This window comes from Seriola lalandi, unplaced genomic scaffold (genome assembly GCF_002814215.2).
Source record: "Seriola lalandi dorsalis isolate HSWRI2012SDOR001 ecotype SW California unplaced genomic scaffold, Sedor1 jcf7180002054524, whole genome shotgun sequence".
Lineage (NCBI taxonomy): Eukaryota > Metazoa > Chordata > Actinopteri > Carangiformes > Carangidae > Seriola > Seriola lalandi.
This window is the reverse complement of record NW_019525077.1, coordinates 1,289,577-1,307,745: the sequence shown is the minus strand read 5'-3', so window position 1 is coordinate 1,307,745 and position 18,169 is coordinate 1,289,577. Positions and strand designations below refer to the sequence as shown.

Genomic DNA, 18,169 nt, shown 5'->3' with positions numbered 1-18,169 from the left:
TGTATGGATAGATGGCAAACCTCGGGCAGGAGCTGCAGGACGGCAGTTGAGTACAGCGTGCCGATAGCAAGAGCGATGAAAAAGATGAGTGCGTATTTCATATAGCGCGTCTTCATCAGCGGCATGATGACAACTCCAGTGAGGGAGAAGGCATTGATCACTGTCACACTCAGGAAAGAGAAGCCCCACACTGAGGGTTGGAGTGATGGGAAGGTTGGATGAAACAGGAAGGAGTCACATTAAAACAAAATGCCATGCATAATGTGTCACGATGCAGCTGTAAATGCAGCCTGAGCACTGCATCATAAAACATTTTTTCCCTTTCAGTACAAACATATTGGTGATCAAATATGTGCAGTGCTAAATTCTGATACCTAAAATCATCTTAAAAATCAAATGCTGCTCTCACAGCATTTTATCCATATCAACTTTATTGAAATTTTAGCAAATAAAACAGTATTTAGTTGCACAAATTTACATGTGATTGACATGATATTGGATGTTAGCTGTTGGTTTAAAAACATCCCAACCAAAGGTTTCGACCCTGCCAAAGGATTGAAAGATAAATCTAGGGGTTCAAAAGATGATTAACTAAATAGGAAACATTTCTGCCACACAAATCAGGTCTAATTTTCTGACTTCTTTCTATTTTTCACTCTTGTGAAATATTCTGGCCTCTAAAAACTAAACATTTTGAGAAGGAAATATAATTGTTTGGTTTGCTTTTAAAGGTCACAAGTCAAAACAGTTGAGAACAACTGCCTTAATCGACTCATGCAGTAAAACTATAAGACATGGGGACATTAGATAAAAGATTTTTGTGCCATTTTTGTCAGAGGCTGCACCACCTGTGTCAGCGGGAAAGTAAGGTTAAGTTATGAGTTGTTGATGATTCATTCTGTGGTGCGAGATCATCTCTTTATGCTGAGAAAGGGGAAAAAAAAATAGGTCATAAACGTGAGTGGCAACTAAATCATCATCAATGACAAAATTTGCTGGTTGTAAGAGAGACAGGTTTGACTTCAACATGATCATATATTTGATCTAATATGTTATTTTATCTCTGTAAAAAGCGGCGACAGTGTTACATTTAGATAGCGAGAAAAGGTCAGGATATATAAGTCAGTGAGATCTGCAGTAGAGATTTCCAGCGCATCTGCCTCCCTGCTGCTGGCAGATCTCCACAGCCTAGGCAAAGAAAAACAGCTCAAAAGCCAAAATAAGCTGCCTACAGGGGTGAGTATGAGGCGAGCTGAGGGCATATGAGTGGATGATAGGGGAAAACAAATTTGTCAAAAAGATAGAGTCAGAGCTCTGGGCCAGTAAACCATTTCTCCTCCACCTGCCAAGGATAAGATAAACTGGGTGAAAAGTAAGAGGTGAAATTGGTGAGCTGGCTTAGCAAGGCCACAGCGCGTCATTAGTTTAAAAAGAAGATGAAGACTGATGCCCACAGACATCACATACATAATGAAAGCTGTTAACTTTCTCCTGTGCTGCTGCTGAAGCTGTGCTGCTTTTGGATGTCAGTGGCACTGCAGTCTTGAGGGCAGAAGATCACTTAGGGTCACCAACTTTTCCCAAGTCTGTCATTAACTACCTTTTTCTATTCCTGCCACATAGTCCAAAGCCAATTTCCCTTAAAATTGAACTCAAAGGCTTGTTAAACAACAGCCTAAACTGCACTGCACATTTCCAAAGCTTCAGATTCAATGCAGATGCCAAAACAGCTTCCAGGGATCTCAAGGACGTCCCACTGGGTGTGTGCAGTCAGCAGTCTGTATGGAGTTACAGTGGGTCAGCAGCCAAGGAAAGAGGAGCAGTTTGTAGCCGAGATACTTTCCAGTCCGTACTGTCTTTACCTGGATGAGATCTCTGCTACAGACTGGTTATGCTGACTGAGGCAGGATTGTGGAGTCTAAAGGATGTGTTGCTTTTTAAGCCAAACTGAGAAATGCAATCTCAGCCTTGGCTAAGCCTTGTGCATGCTTATTTTGGCTTTGATCTCCTTTGGGGACATCATGATATCACTATCTCTAGGCAACAAAACACACATTTGGAGCTCAGATATGATGAAGAAACTTGTTCTCGAGGTCTCTAAGTTTTCATTCATCTGTAAAAACACAGTGCAGGAAGAACCTAAATGGAGCCACAAAATGTCCTCACTGTAACAGGAGTAAAATAAAAGTTTATCCCACATACTGCAAATATACAGACAGATAAAGAAGCTGCAATAAGACATCTCAACATTCACGAACCATTAATCGCACCATCATATATTAACATCTGAATGTAAAATGTGAGAAATACCTTCTGTGTTAATAAGACATTGACATAGCTAAAGAAATTATATTAACCACGCGTAACAAGTCAGTCCTCACCTTCAGCGTCTGAGGGCCTGGGGGAGGGGTCACTATTTAGCGTCTCGTCTTTCTGCCCCCTGCAGGTGCCGGCGTCCAACTGCTGCAGCATGGTTGGGCAAAGCTCCTGGAGACCCTGGCCATCCAGGTGTGACTGCTCGCTAATGCTGTAAATAGCCAACGTGTCTGCAGGCAAGCACTGGAAGTGAAAAATATACCCACCTGTCAGTTAGGGAAAAGAAGTTTGAACTACCGTAAAAGCTGAATTACCCATGATGCGTTCAGTGACAGGTCAGGTGACTTTCAGTTTTAACAATGACAAAGATCCAGACTTAATAAGCAGCACGCACAATACAGACACTATTAGAGACAACAATGATTCATTGATTAAGTGATTTGTTGACAGACAGAAAATTGTATCAGAAGATGTTTAGAGAAAAACTTCATTCTTAATTAAGTCATTGTTCAAGCAAAAGTACCAAATATTCTCTGGTTCCTGTTTCTCAAATATGAGGATTTGCTGCTTTTCTCTGTTTTATATATTCTCAGTTGAATGTCTTTTGGTTTTTGGCGCCTAAATAGGCCATTTCCATGAATTCTTTATAATGTCAAATAAAATTAGAAATGAACAAACATTTATCATTTAAAATAATTTCTAATTGTTGGGGGTTTGCCATCAGATTGCTTGCCATTTAAAACACAATGCTAAAAAGAGTATTTAAGAGTATAAAAGGTTTACTAACAATGTAAAACTTGAAAAATACAGATGCCCCACAGTCATTAAAATGCCAACACATGAAAAAAAATAACATCATATCTCAGAAATCAAAATCTCAAAAAAAAATAAAGGTCACATTCAGAGAAACTGTGTCTATGGTAAATATGTCATTCCTGTATTATTACACAGAAGCCAGTTTGAATTTCATTTCCTGGGGACAAAAAAATTAATCTGACTCAAACAGAAGTGGAGCTTCTGACAGTAACTCACTACATAATTACAGCTGATTCATCACTTTCCAAAATGTTAACAAAAATTCAAGCCTATAATAACAGAAGGAAACATTCAATATGCCATTCAGTGATTGTTGTGAACTATTCTCTCCACTGTGGCAGCAATGAATACGACACATTTGGTGAAAGGTGTTTAACAGCATGCAGGTGACACACGTGACTGAATATCTGTGCTTCACTAATGAGGGACAGCAGTTATGGCTGTTGGCCAAGGGCTGCACTTTTACTATTGCTCTCCAAGTCACACACCCACACAAAGACAGACATTTCCTGTTTCTATTGTTGTATTCATACAAAACAAATAAATACAGAATCCCTCCTGGAAGTTATCTAATCCAACATCTAAACTACATGTGACCCTAAACCTCTGTTCTGATCAATTTCTCAGAAGTGTTTATTACTTTCCCACAATCACTCAGGGTAAAAGAAAAAAGCAGATCAGCAGGTGAGTCAACCATACATGACACTAAGTATGGGAAATATGTTAAATATGTCAGCTATCTGGCACCGGTGGCTCCTGCTTCTTCCAGATAGGACTAAAGCTGGATTTACCCTTCTGCTTCAGGGTGTTTCAGAGGCTCTGGGGCTCTGCCGGAGGTGTTACCCCCCAAAAAAACCAACATGTGAATACCGAATGTGAATACCCATTGGGACTAAGGAGTTAAAATAAGATAAGATATTCCTTTATTAGTCCCACACTGGGGAAATCTGCAGTGTCACAGCAGCAAAGTGGACGGTACAAGAAAGTAATACTGCAAAATGCCAGTAAGAAATATTTAGATAGCAGCATATGAGGTATATTGCACGGATGGTGTATGTTACTTGAACCACTCCAACGCTGGTGGAGATGGTGACTGTGACGAGAACATGGCGCAAACTGAAGAAATCATTCTCCATGTTAGTTAAGATTCTGTTAAGGTCAGTCCTGCCTAATGTCTTTAGCCACACCTGCCGAACAGAGGAAGTCAGTTGGGAGTCAAATAGGACCCCACTTGTCTGGGATCAACGTAGTGTGACAGGTGTGCTTGTTTTCTTTGGTTTGGCTATGTTTGGTTTGTCCATTTTCATTACAATACCACTTATCAGTACTTACAGTTCTCATAAATCCATGACTCAGCAGCTCCCTGACTGCAGCTGAACCATGCCAACAGAACCAGACACTCCCCAGAACCAATTACACTCAATACAGTTTAGACCTGCCCAGACACTCTTGATGAAACCAGCTCAGCAGCTGCTGGAGGTCAAAGTCAAGAGCAGTTATAAAAAAGGAGGCAATAAAAGTAACCTATAAACAAAATTTTAAAACCACAACTCCAGATTGATTTATGAAGCTGTTTCAGTGTACTCTGGATTCAGATGTGAGAGAGCTGTGACAACACAGAAATGATGCTTACATTGAAATGATATGGATTTATGTTGTCACAGCCATCCCCATTTCTATCTATACTTGTCACTGTTGGCCTTGTTAATGTCATGTATGTTCAAAAAAAATGTTTAATTGACACTTGTAGGCAGGTTGCTCCATGTGCATAGATTTTATTAGCAGCCACAACAGAGCAACCTATCAACTCAAAGTGCTAACACAAGGTAAAATTACGTTTTTCTTCTCACCTTGGACCTATTGGATTTGGGAGGTGTGCTTGTAGGTGTCTCAGCCACATTGCTGCTGTCGTTTTCACCTTCACCCTGGCCCTGGCTGAGGAGGGCCAGCAGAGACCGCAGCTGGGGCACTGTGATGGTGCTGTTGTCGCCATAGCGGGCCAGCAGGTCCTGGAGCACCTGGGCAGGAGACTGGGTCTGGCTCTCCCCCTGAACTGTCACCAAGCCCAAGGGGCAGAACAGCAGAGCCAGGGCCAGGATGAACATCAGCTGTGACTGGAGGACGGTGATGGTGGTCCTGGTACGGCCATGAGGAGACCAGATAAGCATTGTTTCTTCACTGGCTGAAAGACGTTGATCTGCGGAGGGAGGAGGCGACATGAACAAAAAGAAATAAAAAGACTCTATAACCTTTGACAGATAACCTCTATTCTATAAACACTGCACTTTGCAATATTGCTCACCGTTGGCTCCCATCAGTAGGAAGATTTAATTGTTGTTGTAAACCAACTTAAAGCGCGTGACAAGGAGGGGGCCCAAGCCAAGTTCAAGTGCCAATGAATGTTTTATTTCAAATAAGTAAACTTAAGGCTCCCTGGAAATCTGTGCTGACTGCAGAGGGGGAACAGGTGAGGGCCTTGAATAACATTAGTTTAATTTCAAATTATGTCAAGTTATCTGGGCTCAGCATCACCAAGAAATGCAGTAACGTACCGACAATGCAGGAAAGAAGAAGACTGCTTGCAAGCTAAAGCGTATGTTAACTATATAGGTTATAAAGTCCTCTAAAAGTCAGCTCTGAGAAGCTTTTATGGAGGAAAGTAATACATTGAAAAGATTGAGCCTCAATGATACACACAATGCATTTAGGTGAGAAGCACTGAATGTAGGCATAACTTTTTTCCCCAGAAATAAAATGGGTTTGAACCCATCTCAACACATACAACTTGAGAACAGCATTGCATAAATAAAAAACAAGGAAAATATTAATACAGTTATCACTTGAATTAGGGAAATCTGATCAAATAATGAATAAGTATTGGGTGTCAACGTCTGGTTCTCTACAGTTCTGAATACTCTGTGCTGTGGGTTGGTGTCTTGCCCTAGTGGGGACTGAATTTGTTTTACATGGTGCAGCTTTAGGTATATGAAAGTTCAACTGTTTAGTAGATAACAGCAAATTAAGCACCTAACACACCAGTGTAATAAACCTCCAAACGAATACAGAAACACTTTTAAACGCAAACCAGACATACACTCATTAAATCATCCATCAATAATCAATACAGATACTGTTTTAAAGTGACACCAGCTTCATTTTTTCTCCCCAATTTTACACAAGAATTACAGAAATTCATATTTTAAAATCAGTGGGAGGGAAAATATTATTCAAGCATTTCAACCACATAAAATCATAGGGCGTTGATTTTTTGCGTCCCTGACACAAACTTTCATGAACACACACACACAAACACCACACACAGGACAAACTGTAATTTTCCCATCCCCCTGCTCCAACACATAGAGCGCCGATTCATCTGAGTACAACCAGCAGCTTCACATGCCACGTTGAGGTGAATAAACACACCCATTCATTTTTGTAAAGAAACCTTTTTCCTACCGAGCCTACGATGATAGCTGGCGCATAAAGTGCCTGAGTCAGTCTGTCTGCCCTGAGGCTCGCTTGAGCTCTGCTCTGAGTGATGCCCACAGGTTACCTGAGAGCAGCGATGGAGTTGGGGGAGTAGCGAGTGGAGAAGAAGAAATGTCTGACGAGAGCGGCGGGCTCCTCAGGAGTGCAGTGGGCTGTGGAGGAGAGAGAGACAGAGAAAAACCAAGGTTACGGAAATGGGGGAAGGATGGAGGAAAACGAAAGAGGCAGTGAAGAAGAAAAGAAGCCTGAAATGGCAGCTGCTAGCTTGAATTTTCTTTTTTTTTTCTTTTCCATATTGATTTGCTTTCTTAAAATTTAAATCTGACACCCAGGGCACAAAATCCAGCCCCGAACCCAAACCCACATCATTCCTTTTCTAAAACTGCAATGAGAATTCCCTCTTGATTCCCATTTGGGTACACAAAGAGGGGGCCACTCTGTTGGCTGCCAGTGTTATCGCACAGGGAAATACTGCAGCTGCAAACATCCAATTCAGCTGCTGTAGAGGAAAACAGAACACTGCCAGCCGATATGATCCCGTTTCACTCCCTGAAGGCTAAGAAACCAACTCGTGACCAGAAAACTTCATGCTTAAAAAAAAAAAAAACACCACAGGCCAGGAGAGCCAAAATAACAAGATACAGAACTCCCCCCTCCACCATTGAGATGTCCTTGAGCAAGGCACCATGCTCCAGCTGCTCAGTGGTCGACAATGCAAACCTGTGTCTGTGCCGGGCAGATAAATTACAACCTACTTCTAATTTGTGTTCAGACACCAACCTTCCTCCATCTGTCTCTGCCTACGTCTCTGAGCCGAGGAGGCGAAGACTTTCCTCTTCAATAAGTCACCCTCTCCCCAACAAATTTGTTCCCTCTGCCCCAAATCTTCCTCCTCTACTTGCTCTAATGAGACCTCATTCTAAAGCACAGGGAACAGAGGTGAAAACAAGTTACAGAAAATAAGAAAAAAAAACCCCTCATAAGCTTCTTTAGCTCCTTTTTTCAATTATTTCTTTCTCCGATACTTCACCTCTTACACAATCCTTCTAAAAGCTGCAGGAGCTCTGAACCTTGGCCTCCTTCCTGCTGGCTGATATTGTTAGTGAAACACAGGCTGATAATAGAGGTAGGTAATGATGCTTTAAATGATTGGTTGATTGGGAATATAGAGAGAAGATGTAAATCACTATGATCTCAGAGTAGGTAGAGTCATATCAGCCAAGCCAACTGGATCAGATCATTAATCATCAACCGTTTTCATTTATCAAGCAAAAAATGACAAACATTTGCTGCTTCCAGCTTTACAAAAAATACAATGATTTACTACTATTTTATGTTTAAGTCGATATCAACTTGGGCTCTAAGAAATGTTCACTGTTTTCAGACTTTTTAAAAGACTTAATTAATTGTTCAATCAAATAAATAACTGTCAGATTAATCTGTAATGAAAATTATTGTAAGTTACAGCCCTTGTGCACAATATGTCAAAAATCTACTATTAGAGTATGCAATTGAACATTACTCTGGGGTGGAAATATAACTGTGAAATAGAAACTTTCTTTGGAACTCACTGATAACAGGAATGTCTGTTATTTAGCTGATCAGAGGATTTAATCCCTGACAAATCAATGGAGTTTTGTCACATTGATGCAAAAAATCCTTAAAATGCAGTATTACCTAAATTTAGTTGTTCCCACAGATTTGCTCAGTGTCAGAAAATGCTTTAACACAACCACAACTATTAAAAGGATTATTAATGTTTAATTAATCGAGGAAGATGATAACTCAAACCTAATGCTAATGGAAGATCTTTGGAAGCGGTGATGGCATGGTTTAGTATTTTGTCTGGCTGATTTTATATTGTTTTTTATGCTACGGCCTTGACCAGGCGTCTTCATATTGATGGGACTTACATGGTCAGATAGTGGGTTAAATAAAAAGACAAATATAAAGCTATCATCTCAAGAGTAGGTAGAGTCATTTCAGCAAAAGCCTACTTGAAGCTTCTAGTAGTGTCGCTGTTACACTGGTCAATAGTTTCACAAGTGGATGAACGCACAACAATAAGCCCTGCTCTGCTCGTTTCTCTCCAACACGCAGGAAAGCTGCCAGAGGTAAAGTGATATCTCTCTCTCTCTCTCCTCTTCCACATTTATTTTTCATAAGACAGAGAGGAGACACAATGAGTGTGAAGAAATATTTGGGGTGACAAGAGGAAGCAGCACATAAGCCCTGGATAAACACACACCTTTTTAATTTGTTTACAACTATGTTGCCATCTAACACACACACACACACACACACACACACACACACACACACACCTAAAAAATCCATTATTGGCGTATTCCAAGTACATAGCAATACAACAAGTGAATAAGAATAGAAGTTACATTGCTGTGTGTCATCATGCTCTGGTGGCTGTGATAATAACTTGGTATGGATACTAAATATACACATGCACTTGTGCTGCTAAACAAGTCCTTATTTTGCTCTGCAGAGTATATAGAGCCAAACACATGAAACACAATAAACACTGATGGAGCCTTCACTCGCAGACCTTTGCCTCGGCCTCCATGCGGCTACAGTCCAATCAAAACAAAAGGAGAAACTGCTTTTAAATGTCAGCATGTCAGGTTAGACCAATGTCAGTGCACACTCAGACACACACACACACACACACACACACACACACACACACACACACACACACACACACACACACACACAATCAACATGTCTGTTTTTGTGATGTGCATGTGTGCCTTTAGAGTCCAAGGCCTATTTTCAGCTGTGGAGATAAAGGGTGCTGAGAAGAGACGGTCAGTCTGCTGCAGACACGTTAGTCCTTCAGCACGACAGCGAAGGCCTCTGCCATGACGTTAAATATGAGGTTTACAAGGGAGCCGGCAGCAGGGGAGAAAGGAGGGAAGAGCAGTACGGGAAAATGTTTAGTCACAGTCTGCTGGACTCCAATCCCAAAGGCATGCAGCAGCTCCTCCTCTGCCCATCCTTTAACATCCTTCTCCATTCTTAGAAAGTCACCAGTTTGCCCTGCTTTGTCTATTATTTCCTTCTTCTTTGATAAAGAAAACTACAAACAAATTGGCCCCAAACAGATAACGGGCAGTCGAGCCACAAGCAAACAAGTAAATATCTATCACCAAAGTCACCGGGAAATCTGAGCACCGGGAGTGAGTAACTACCTTGATATCTTGCAGCTCCAACACCCATGTGTAAACACAGCTCTGTGAGAAATTTCCCTTGTCATCATCAACTTCACCAGCTGACGGAGCAGAAATAAAATCTTTTACTGGTCACAAGTTTACAAAGAATGCAGGCTGAAGCATTATCAACAGGATACACTGCCAATTCAAACACCACTAGGTTGTGAACGCCACTCTGAACAATATCTGAACGCAGGATCACACGAGGGGTCGCTCACGTGTTCTGCCAGGATTTATGTATCCAAACAAAGTGTGACCACTCCAAACCCACACCCTTTTAATAAATTGGTGAATAATTCAGCACAATGGTGAGCTCAACAACACCCTCAAAAGTTTCACTTTGTCAGCATGAAAAAGTGCTTTTATTAGTGCTGTTAATCAGCCCTCCACAGTTCTGTAGAACAACAAACTCATTCAAGGCTGATAAAACTGCTGATGGAAAATCTTTAGTTGCATTTGTCACTCTAAAATAAACTTGCATCATACTTTCAACTGGTGGGAAATAACCGAACATTTATTTGACTCTTCTAGTCTCTTAAGATCAGAGTGTCTCTTTGTTGACAATCAATCATGGCTTATAGGCTCCCCCAAAAACATACTTTCACTCTTAACACACTTTGGACTCTCAAAAAGAAGCCAACCTCATTTACTTTCTACTTTACATAAACTAAAATAGCTGCGTATGTAAAGATTCTCAGGCCGATACATATAAATCATTAATGTGCTGTGCACAGGTTGGAGGACAGGTGAAGGGTATCCAGTGCTTACGTGGACAGGTCTATAGAGCATCTCACCTCACAGTTTTTTTTACTTCTGGTATAGGAACTTAATTTAGCTCTCCATCCTTAGACGTCTTAAAAGTCAATGTTTGAAAATGGAGTCAAACTACACCGGGATGAAAAGAAGTGCACAAAGCTGCATTGTAATACCATGTAGTGTATCAATATATCATATATTTCGTTTACCTGGCTAAGATTTTAAAAGTACACAAAAACTTACTCAAAATACAGAGTACTACCTTGAGTGCGGTAATCGTGTGAATGTGTGAATTAATTAAAGCTGAAAGTATACCTGTGTTTATATTTAATTGTATTTGATTTTATGTATATTCTGGCTACTTAACAATCCCACTTTGACTGGTGCAAGACAAATAAAGTTTATCAGATAAACAAAAATGTTCCTATGAGGGACAAGATTTGCAGTCAAACAGGATAATGCATGAAAAATTACTCAGAACAGCAAAGCATTTTGAATCTCAACGATATAGAATTTTGACTTGTGCAATGATAATACTGCAACTGATTTATTAATTAATCATTTGGTTATTAAAATACCAGAAAAAGGGAAAATGGCTCCCAGAAAAAACAATTCAGTGCACTATAAAGACAGGGCAGAGTAGCAGCTAATTCTTTTAGCTCTATATAACGATGATTATGAGAGGTCTGGTCCCAACTCAACAGAAAGTGGTCACCTACACACACTCTAAACAAAGCAAGTATATCTGGTTCAGATTCAGACTCAAGAGGAACAATTCTCCTTAAACTTCCTATCAGCTTTTCTTGTGTCCGTTTCTCGTGCTAATTCTGAAGCATAAAGCATCCCGTACCTTTTATGACCGGAGACACAGAAACAGCAACTTCTCCTCGCTAGATCCTTCTTAATTCAAAGCAGCTTGTTCCTCAAAGCAGATTCTGGTTTGTCCTCTCATATCCGCACACTAATACTGTCTCATCCCGGGTCACTTTATATACCTCTGAGGCAAGGGGCAGGTTAAGGTGTGCATTGACTCATCATGCTTCACCCAAGGCCCCTAATTGCTGTTTCGCTCAGCCCTCTGGGCTGATATCATCAACGAAGACTGTCATTAGATGGGAGAGTGATGGCTGTGGGCATGATGTTGGTTCACCGAACACATTGTCAATGTGCTGCACTCATCCTGAGTGTACGACAAAGGAGCAGTCACCATAAAATTAAAGGGTTTCAGACATGACTTGGTCTTTCTCGACCCCTCACTTTTACCCACAGGCCAACTTAGAGGTCAGAGATCCAGAAGTAGAGAGCCACAGAGCATATGTACTGAAGTAAGTACCATGTCTAAACATGACTTCGAAGTGCTCATTAATATTTCTTTCCATTTTAAGAGACGGATATAGGCACTTGACAAGCTAAATAAATTCAACAGCTGCAGAATAAACATATGATAAGCTCTGGAAATATGAACAAGCCAAGGCAACAGTCATATGTGGAGAGGTTGAAACACTCACAAAAATTTAAATACTATACTTCTGAAAATTATATTTTTTTATGTTTGGCTGCATGAGCAACGTATTACTAAGGGTTCACACATATATCAGCCTGTGGATTTCCACAGCTTTTCCATAGACTTCTCCATGAAAAGCAAGAATAATGTGGCGTCAAATTTAACCATGATAATTCCAAATTCCAAATTTTTTCTTGCATTACACAAGGTAGTGACAGGCATACTGACAGAAAACTAAAAGAGGCTCTAATGAGGCAAAACGTACATTTATTTCATCTGTAAAAAGTGACACAGTGAAAGAACATGGACTTCATGGTCCTTTGACCATCGTGTAGGTCAGTTGGCAGCACAACTGGTCCTTTTATGTCCGTCAGTTTGTACAGGTAGTTTTATAGTGGTTGTATAAAGTACAAGATATCCATCAGAAATGTAGTGGTAGAGAAGTATAAAGACGCATAAGATGGATGTATTCAAGTAAAGTACAAGTACCTCAAAATAATACTTATGTACACTCATCTTACTGTGTGTACTTCACTGGAAGTGGATAGGTTGAGTCATTCAGGATGATGGTGACAGCCTTACAGCGCTATGGCTGAGATTTCTTATTGATAATGCTGCTCAATTTTCTATCTACTGGTTGGACGCACATGTTTTTTGTGCACATGCTCTGAAAAAGATACAAAAATGACAGTAAAGATTGAACAGACAAGTCTCAACATTTAGTCTGATTTGATTTAGCTGCTTTATGTTAGCTTCTATAGCAAGTCCTTGATTCAATTCGTAGTAAAAAGGGTAGGAGGAAGCTAAGTCCTCCAATGTGTACATTATTATCTTAAAGGTTACATATGAGCCGGTTTCAGTGGTTAGATAACGTGTACAGGGACACACAGAATAGCTTCTTGTTAGCCGTGTGACAGTTAGCTTACCCGGTGATGCTGTTGGGGGCAGAAAAGCAGCCTCGGCGTCGACTCCTCTCAACAAACAGCGTCCCTCAGTTTCTCGCAGACAGAAAATGTCAGGATGTGGGCAGCGGCAGGATGTCTCCGGTATGTTCATTCATTCAAAGACGGACGGGAGAAATTTTTTTTTTTTACCATCTGTCGTGCCCCCCCCATTCAGTTTCAGGCGAACCACACAGCAGCGGCGTGTTGCCTGTGGTCAAGTCGTCGGCAGTTGTGACGTCTACAGTTCGGTGACTCGGGTTTTTAGAGTGGCGGTGTCTCCCTCAGGCGGCCAACAGTGGGTACTGCAAAACTACACACCACAACATCCTGTCACATATATAATCAGACTTATCGGTATGTCTGCTTTAAGGGTCCGCGCATGAAGTATAATTCTTCAGTTGTTATTGTCCCATTGAATGAAGGGTGCAATTCAATTCAGCACACCAAACTTGTATAATTAAAAATTGAACAAATAAAATGAAGAGTTGACATGAGGTATGGTGCTCCATTCCTCCAGTAGAGGACCAGAGACTTTTAGAACCAAGGCAAAGAAGATTTAAGCTGTCCTGGCCAGTGGCGCTTCTAGCTTGTATGGTTAAAAAAAAAAAAAAGATTATATTCCACAAATAGATTAACACACTTAATTGAACTTAATTATTACACTACTGCACAATTCAAACAAGACACACGAATTCTAAATTGCACCGGTAATTGCATTAGTACTCTGCAGTGATAGAGGTGGCTATTATATATTACCCCACTCCAAAGGGGAGAAATGTGTCGGCAACTCGTTTTCCCTCTACAAGTAAGTCAGACTGACATGAGATCCTATTGTATCATAGGAGTAGACATAACCATAGAGGTGATTGTCCTTGACATAACGTAACTCTTTGCATAACATGTATATGTATTATTCCAAAGAGACAGGGAGCTCGTCCGGGATTTGAACCCGGGACTTCTCGCACCCTAAGCGAGAATCATACCCCTAAACCTACGAGCCGCCCAGGTTTTTATATTTATGATATTTAACATCTCAACTTTTATAACCATTAATATTAAGTGGGGAGCATCAGTGAGGCTTCAGTTCAGTAGGAGACCTATTGTGAATAATTCCCAAAAAGTTTGTTCTCCCATTAATCATCTCACGACCCTCAGTTTTATATTGTACTTCTTGTAGATAATAGTTTTTCTGAAGTACACTTTTGAATGTCGAACATTTTCTTTTCATCGACTTTTTCTAAAATGTTTTAATGGTATTTTTACATTAATTTTTTGGGGTTACGGTTTTGAATACCTCCTCCACCACTCTTACACATATTTTTCTAACTATAATTTTTCAGAGTCCTGAGATTTTTGTGTTATATTCCTTCACTTGTTTATTCATTCACATTAACATTTACAGTTTAGACACGTACACAACCAGATCCCAATCATTCATCGAATGCATGAGGGGTTCAACTTTTCATATACATTTACATATACCTCATTACATTTGTGAACCCCATCAATTTTGTCATAAACGTGTTACAAACAAGACTATTGATAATGCCGTTCAAACTCGTCCTTTCTGCAGTTGGCTTCAACTAAACGACGGGCTCGTCCGGGATTTGAACCCGGGACCTCTCGCACCCAAAGCGAGAATCATACCCCTAGACCAACGAGCCATATATACATATATATAGAGTACAACACATACGGAATATATTGCCTTAACCTCTGTGTGTGTGTGTGTGTGTGTGTGTGTGTGCGTGTGTGTGTGTGTGTGTGTGCGCGTGTGTGTGTGCGTGTGTGCGCGCGTGCGTGTATGTTTCGATTTTTTTTGTAAAACTTAATCGATCACACATCATATCGATATCCTCTGGGGCGTGACTCGGTAGGCGGAAGTTGTTGTGACTGCGGAAGTGAAGAGCTCAGTACGGACGCTGGACTGAGACGATACGGTTCGGGACTTTACTGTGCTCTGGTTTCGGTCTGGTCTGTATGTAGACCTCTGTCAGCTGACCGGTTTACAGCTCGATCGGGTAAGAATGAACAATAAGTTCCTCGGTGGTCGCTATAGCTACTTCACCGTTTTAAACTCATAGCCTGGCTTTGCTAAGTTAGCCGAGTTAGCACAGCTAACGCGGAGTAGTACACAAACAGTGAGGGTTTAAGAGGACACCAGGAGCCTGAAATATACATTTATCTTTATCATTTCCCCCAGAGCATATCAGTGGACAAGGAGGTTTCTAAATGAAGTTAATACACGCTGTGTCACTCAACATTTGAGCTGAAAAGGGCCCACAGTTTGGCATTTTGTCTGTTACCACTGGAGTGACAGTTAGCCGAAGGTTCGTTGGTTTTTAAGGCAACTCTGACTTCACATATTGTATTTTACCCTTATCTATCAGCTTATATTGGTAATACGTGTAAATATAGATATACATACAATAGCTTCCAATTCGGCAGTAAGTTTTCCCAACCACAGCACGTCAGATCAGGTCCAGCTCAAAGACCTCTCTTCTCACACTTGTCAAATTTGGTCCAGCATCACCAAGAATCAAAAGGCAGTTTAAGATTTGTCAAACCCTTTTTTATCTATTAGTGAAAACACGAGATATTTCACTGCCTTACTTACAATGCAGACACCATCACTATACCTAGACTTGATCTAGTCCTGATTTGACAAATCCAGGTGGTTGACCTGGTATGATGTCTTGTGGATTGGAAAAGGTTTCTACTTTTTCTGTTTTTAAAAAGGTTTAATTAGATTTAGTTAAGTTGATGGACTTGACAGATGATGAAGAGGAGGAGTGAATACTCCTCAGTGTGATCCATGCAGTATGTTTCAGGTGAGCTCTCTACACATTTATTAGGTGAAGTTTAATAAAATAGTATTTGATAGTTTATTTTCAATTTAAACATAATCTAGTAGGAATTATCAATGTATAAATGAATGTTTAGTGTAGTGTGTGCTAAAGCATTTGTTTGTGTATTGTTTGGCAAAAATTAACAAACAAAATTGTTTTAAAAAAAGAAGTACACACATATTATTGGAAAAATGTAAAAACGGTATCAAAAATCACAAATATTCATTAGGTAGAATGGCTTATTTTCAAGTGTTACATTATTATAAACTGGATTATTATTGATGCATTAATGTGTAAGCAGCGTTTGAATGTTGTAGGTGGTGGGGTCTAGCTCTTTTGAACTATAATATATAGACTACTGTTGGTTATTTTAATCTATAGCCATGCATTTTATAAGCTTCCCTTATGTTTTGATTGTAAAATCTTGATCTTTAAAGTACCAGAGTGAAAAGTATAATATTTCCATCTGAAATGTCATGGAGTAGAAGTATAAAGTATCATGAAATGTAGTCACACGAGTAAAGTACAAGTACGTCAAAATTATACTTATATATAGTGCTTGGTTACATTTACTGTTTGTCATTAACTGTTGTAATTCAGAGATCTGTTCAGAGTTATCAGTCTCATGTTTTGAAAGGACAACAGCAGAGTTTAGAATAGAATATTTCACTTTGGGGAAATATGTAAATGTCCAGTTTGTGATCCTTTTGTTGGCTAGACTAATGGTGTAACATCTTGGACTAAGAAAGTTTCTTTGACGATTCAAAGAAAGAAAAAAGAAAAAAAAACAAACAGCTTGCAAGTGTGTTCACCTCCCCTCTATCTTTTTATCAGTACCACTCCTCTGTATCTATACTGGTAACTCTCTCAACACACTCTGTTCCTGTGGGCTGTACGAACAAGCCAAGAAGCCGTCATGGTCGAATCAATGCAAGCCATCTGACTGTTAGTCAGCATGCTGATGAAGTGTTCTCACATTTGACTTCATTTGATCAATATAGAGTAGAAAACCCCAAGTCATGGAGCCTCCCAGCAGAGTCGCTGCTTTTTTTCTAAATATACTCAGCAAGTGTGTTTCAGACTGAGCTGTGGCCTCAATACAGGGTGTGAAGAGAGGGACACTGCCTTCTTGTTCTAGTTTATACAGGATATTAGATCATACTCATACACATATTCAGTTTGTAATATTTTTTGAATGTGAATATTTTGGCATGATTTATCGGATTTCCAGCAATGTAAGTGTGAATTCTTAATAATGTAATAAATTCCTTTTTTGTTGAAAATGACTGAAATCCAACTGGACAAGGCCTAGATTTTGTTGTGTTTTTAAGATTTTTTTTTTTAGCTGTTAACTTTTATTTTTAATTCTGTTGATTAAAGTTCCCTCAGGACTGGAGTGCTTGCTCATGCCCAGCAGTCATGATGGAAGCAAAATGTTGGTTCACATTCACAACAGAGAAAACACAAGCTCTTAGTATTGTAAGGAACCATGATTTCCTTATAGGAAACTCATGTGAATTACGCCATTGAAAATGATTGAAAATGATTGAAAATCGAAGAAAACGTTTCTTATAAACACACACGGTGTTTGACGCCCACTCTAAGACAAATGCAACGTACGTTGTCTGCTACAGGTGCTTAAAGGGGCAGTTCACCCAAATCTCACACCAAAAATTTTGATTTCTGCTGAGATTTTGAGATCCTGCTTCACTTTTGGATGAAATCTTTATTTAAAAAACAGTTAACTGTATTTTTTGTGCATAGAGAAGTTAATTTCACCTCCATGGTAGCACAAGTTTTGGAGAATGAGCACTCAAAATTTCAGCACTTAAAACTGAAAATATCTCCATGACTACACACTTTGAGGAGTGTACTTTAAAAACTTGAAAAACAGAAATGAAAACATTTTTCTTTTGTGATTTAGATGAACAGACACATTTATTATGAATTTATCAAAATGTACTGTTTTTTTAAGTAGAAACTTATACTAAGTAAGGAACAAACCAAAGCTGCCGAATAATATGGCATTCAAAAACTTTCTGTTAGGGCAGTGCACATGGTTTTCTTCGGGTTTATCAACACATCACTGTCTTGCAGATTCCACCGATAGCAGTGTTAAATATTTGGCTTGTCTTGTCCCAGTGTCCCAGGTTGAGCTGTCGTGATGGCGGACCATAATGATGTCAGTCTGCAGCCGGAGGAGCGAGTCCGTGCGCTGACCAAGAAGGGAAGCACGGTGGAGGTTAATGACGACGTGCCTCCACG

The 18,169-nt window shown here is 40.0% G+C and overlaps 1 protein-coding gene and 1 non-coding gene across 3 annotated transcripts in view; both read right to left on the bottom strand.

Moving 5' to 3' along the window:
- slc39a14 (solute carrier family 39 member 14) overlaps positions 1-13,280 on the bottom strand; it is a 25,279-nt gene extending 11,999 nt beyond the window's left edge. Inside the window, exons 1-4 of one of the 2 annotated variants that reach the window (XM_087176076.1) lie at positions 13,038-13,280; positions 6,592-6,776; positions 4,983-5,329; positions 2,382-2,559 (exon numbers count right to left, since the gene is read on the bottom strand). In XM_087176076.1, the coding sequence (XP_087032202.1) occupies positions 2,382-2,559; positions 4,983-5,300 (496 nt within the window). In that variant the 5' untranslated portion in view covers positions 5,301-5,329; positions 6,592-6,776; positions 13,038-13,280. The remainder of the gene's footprint in view (positions 1-2,381; positions 2,560-4,982; positions 5,330-6,591; positions 6,777-13,037) is intronic. The other variant, XM_023414331.2, reaches the window with a different exon arrangement.
- Positions 13,281-14,647: 1,367 nt separating this feature from the next.
- Positions 14,648-14,719, bottom strand: trnap-ugg (transfer RNA proline (anticodon UGG)). The gene has a single exon. It is a non-coding gene; the product is annotated as a tRNA-Pro (tRNA).
- Between the last annotated feature and the right edge of the window lie 3,450 nt (positions 14,720-18,169).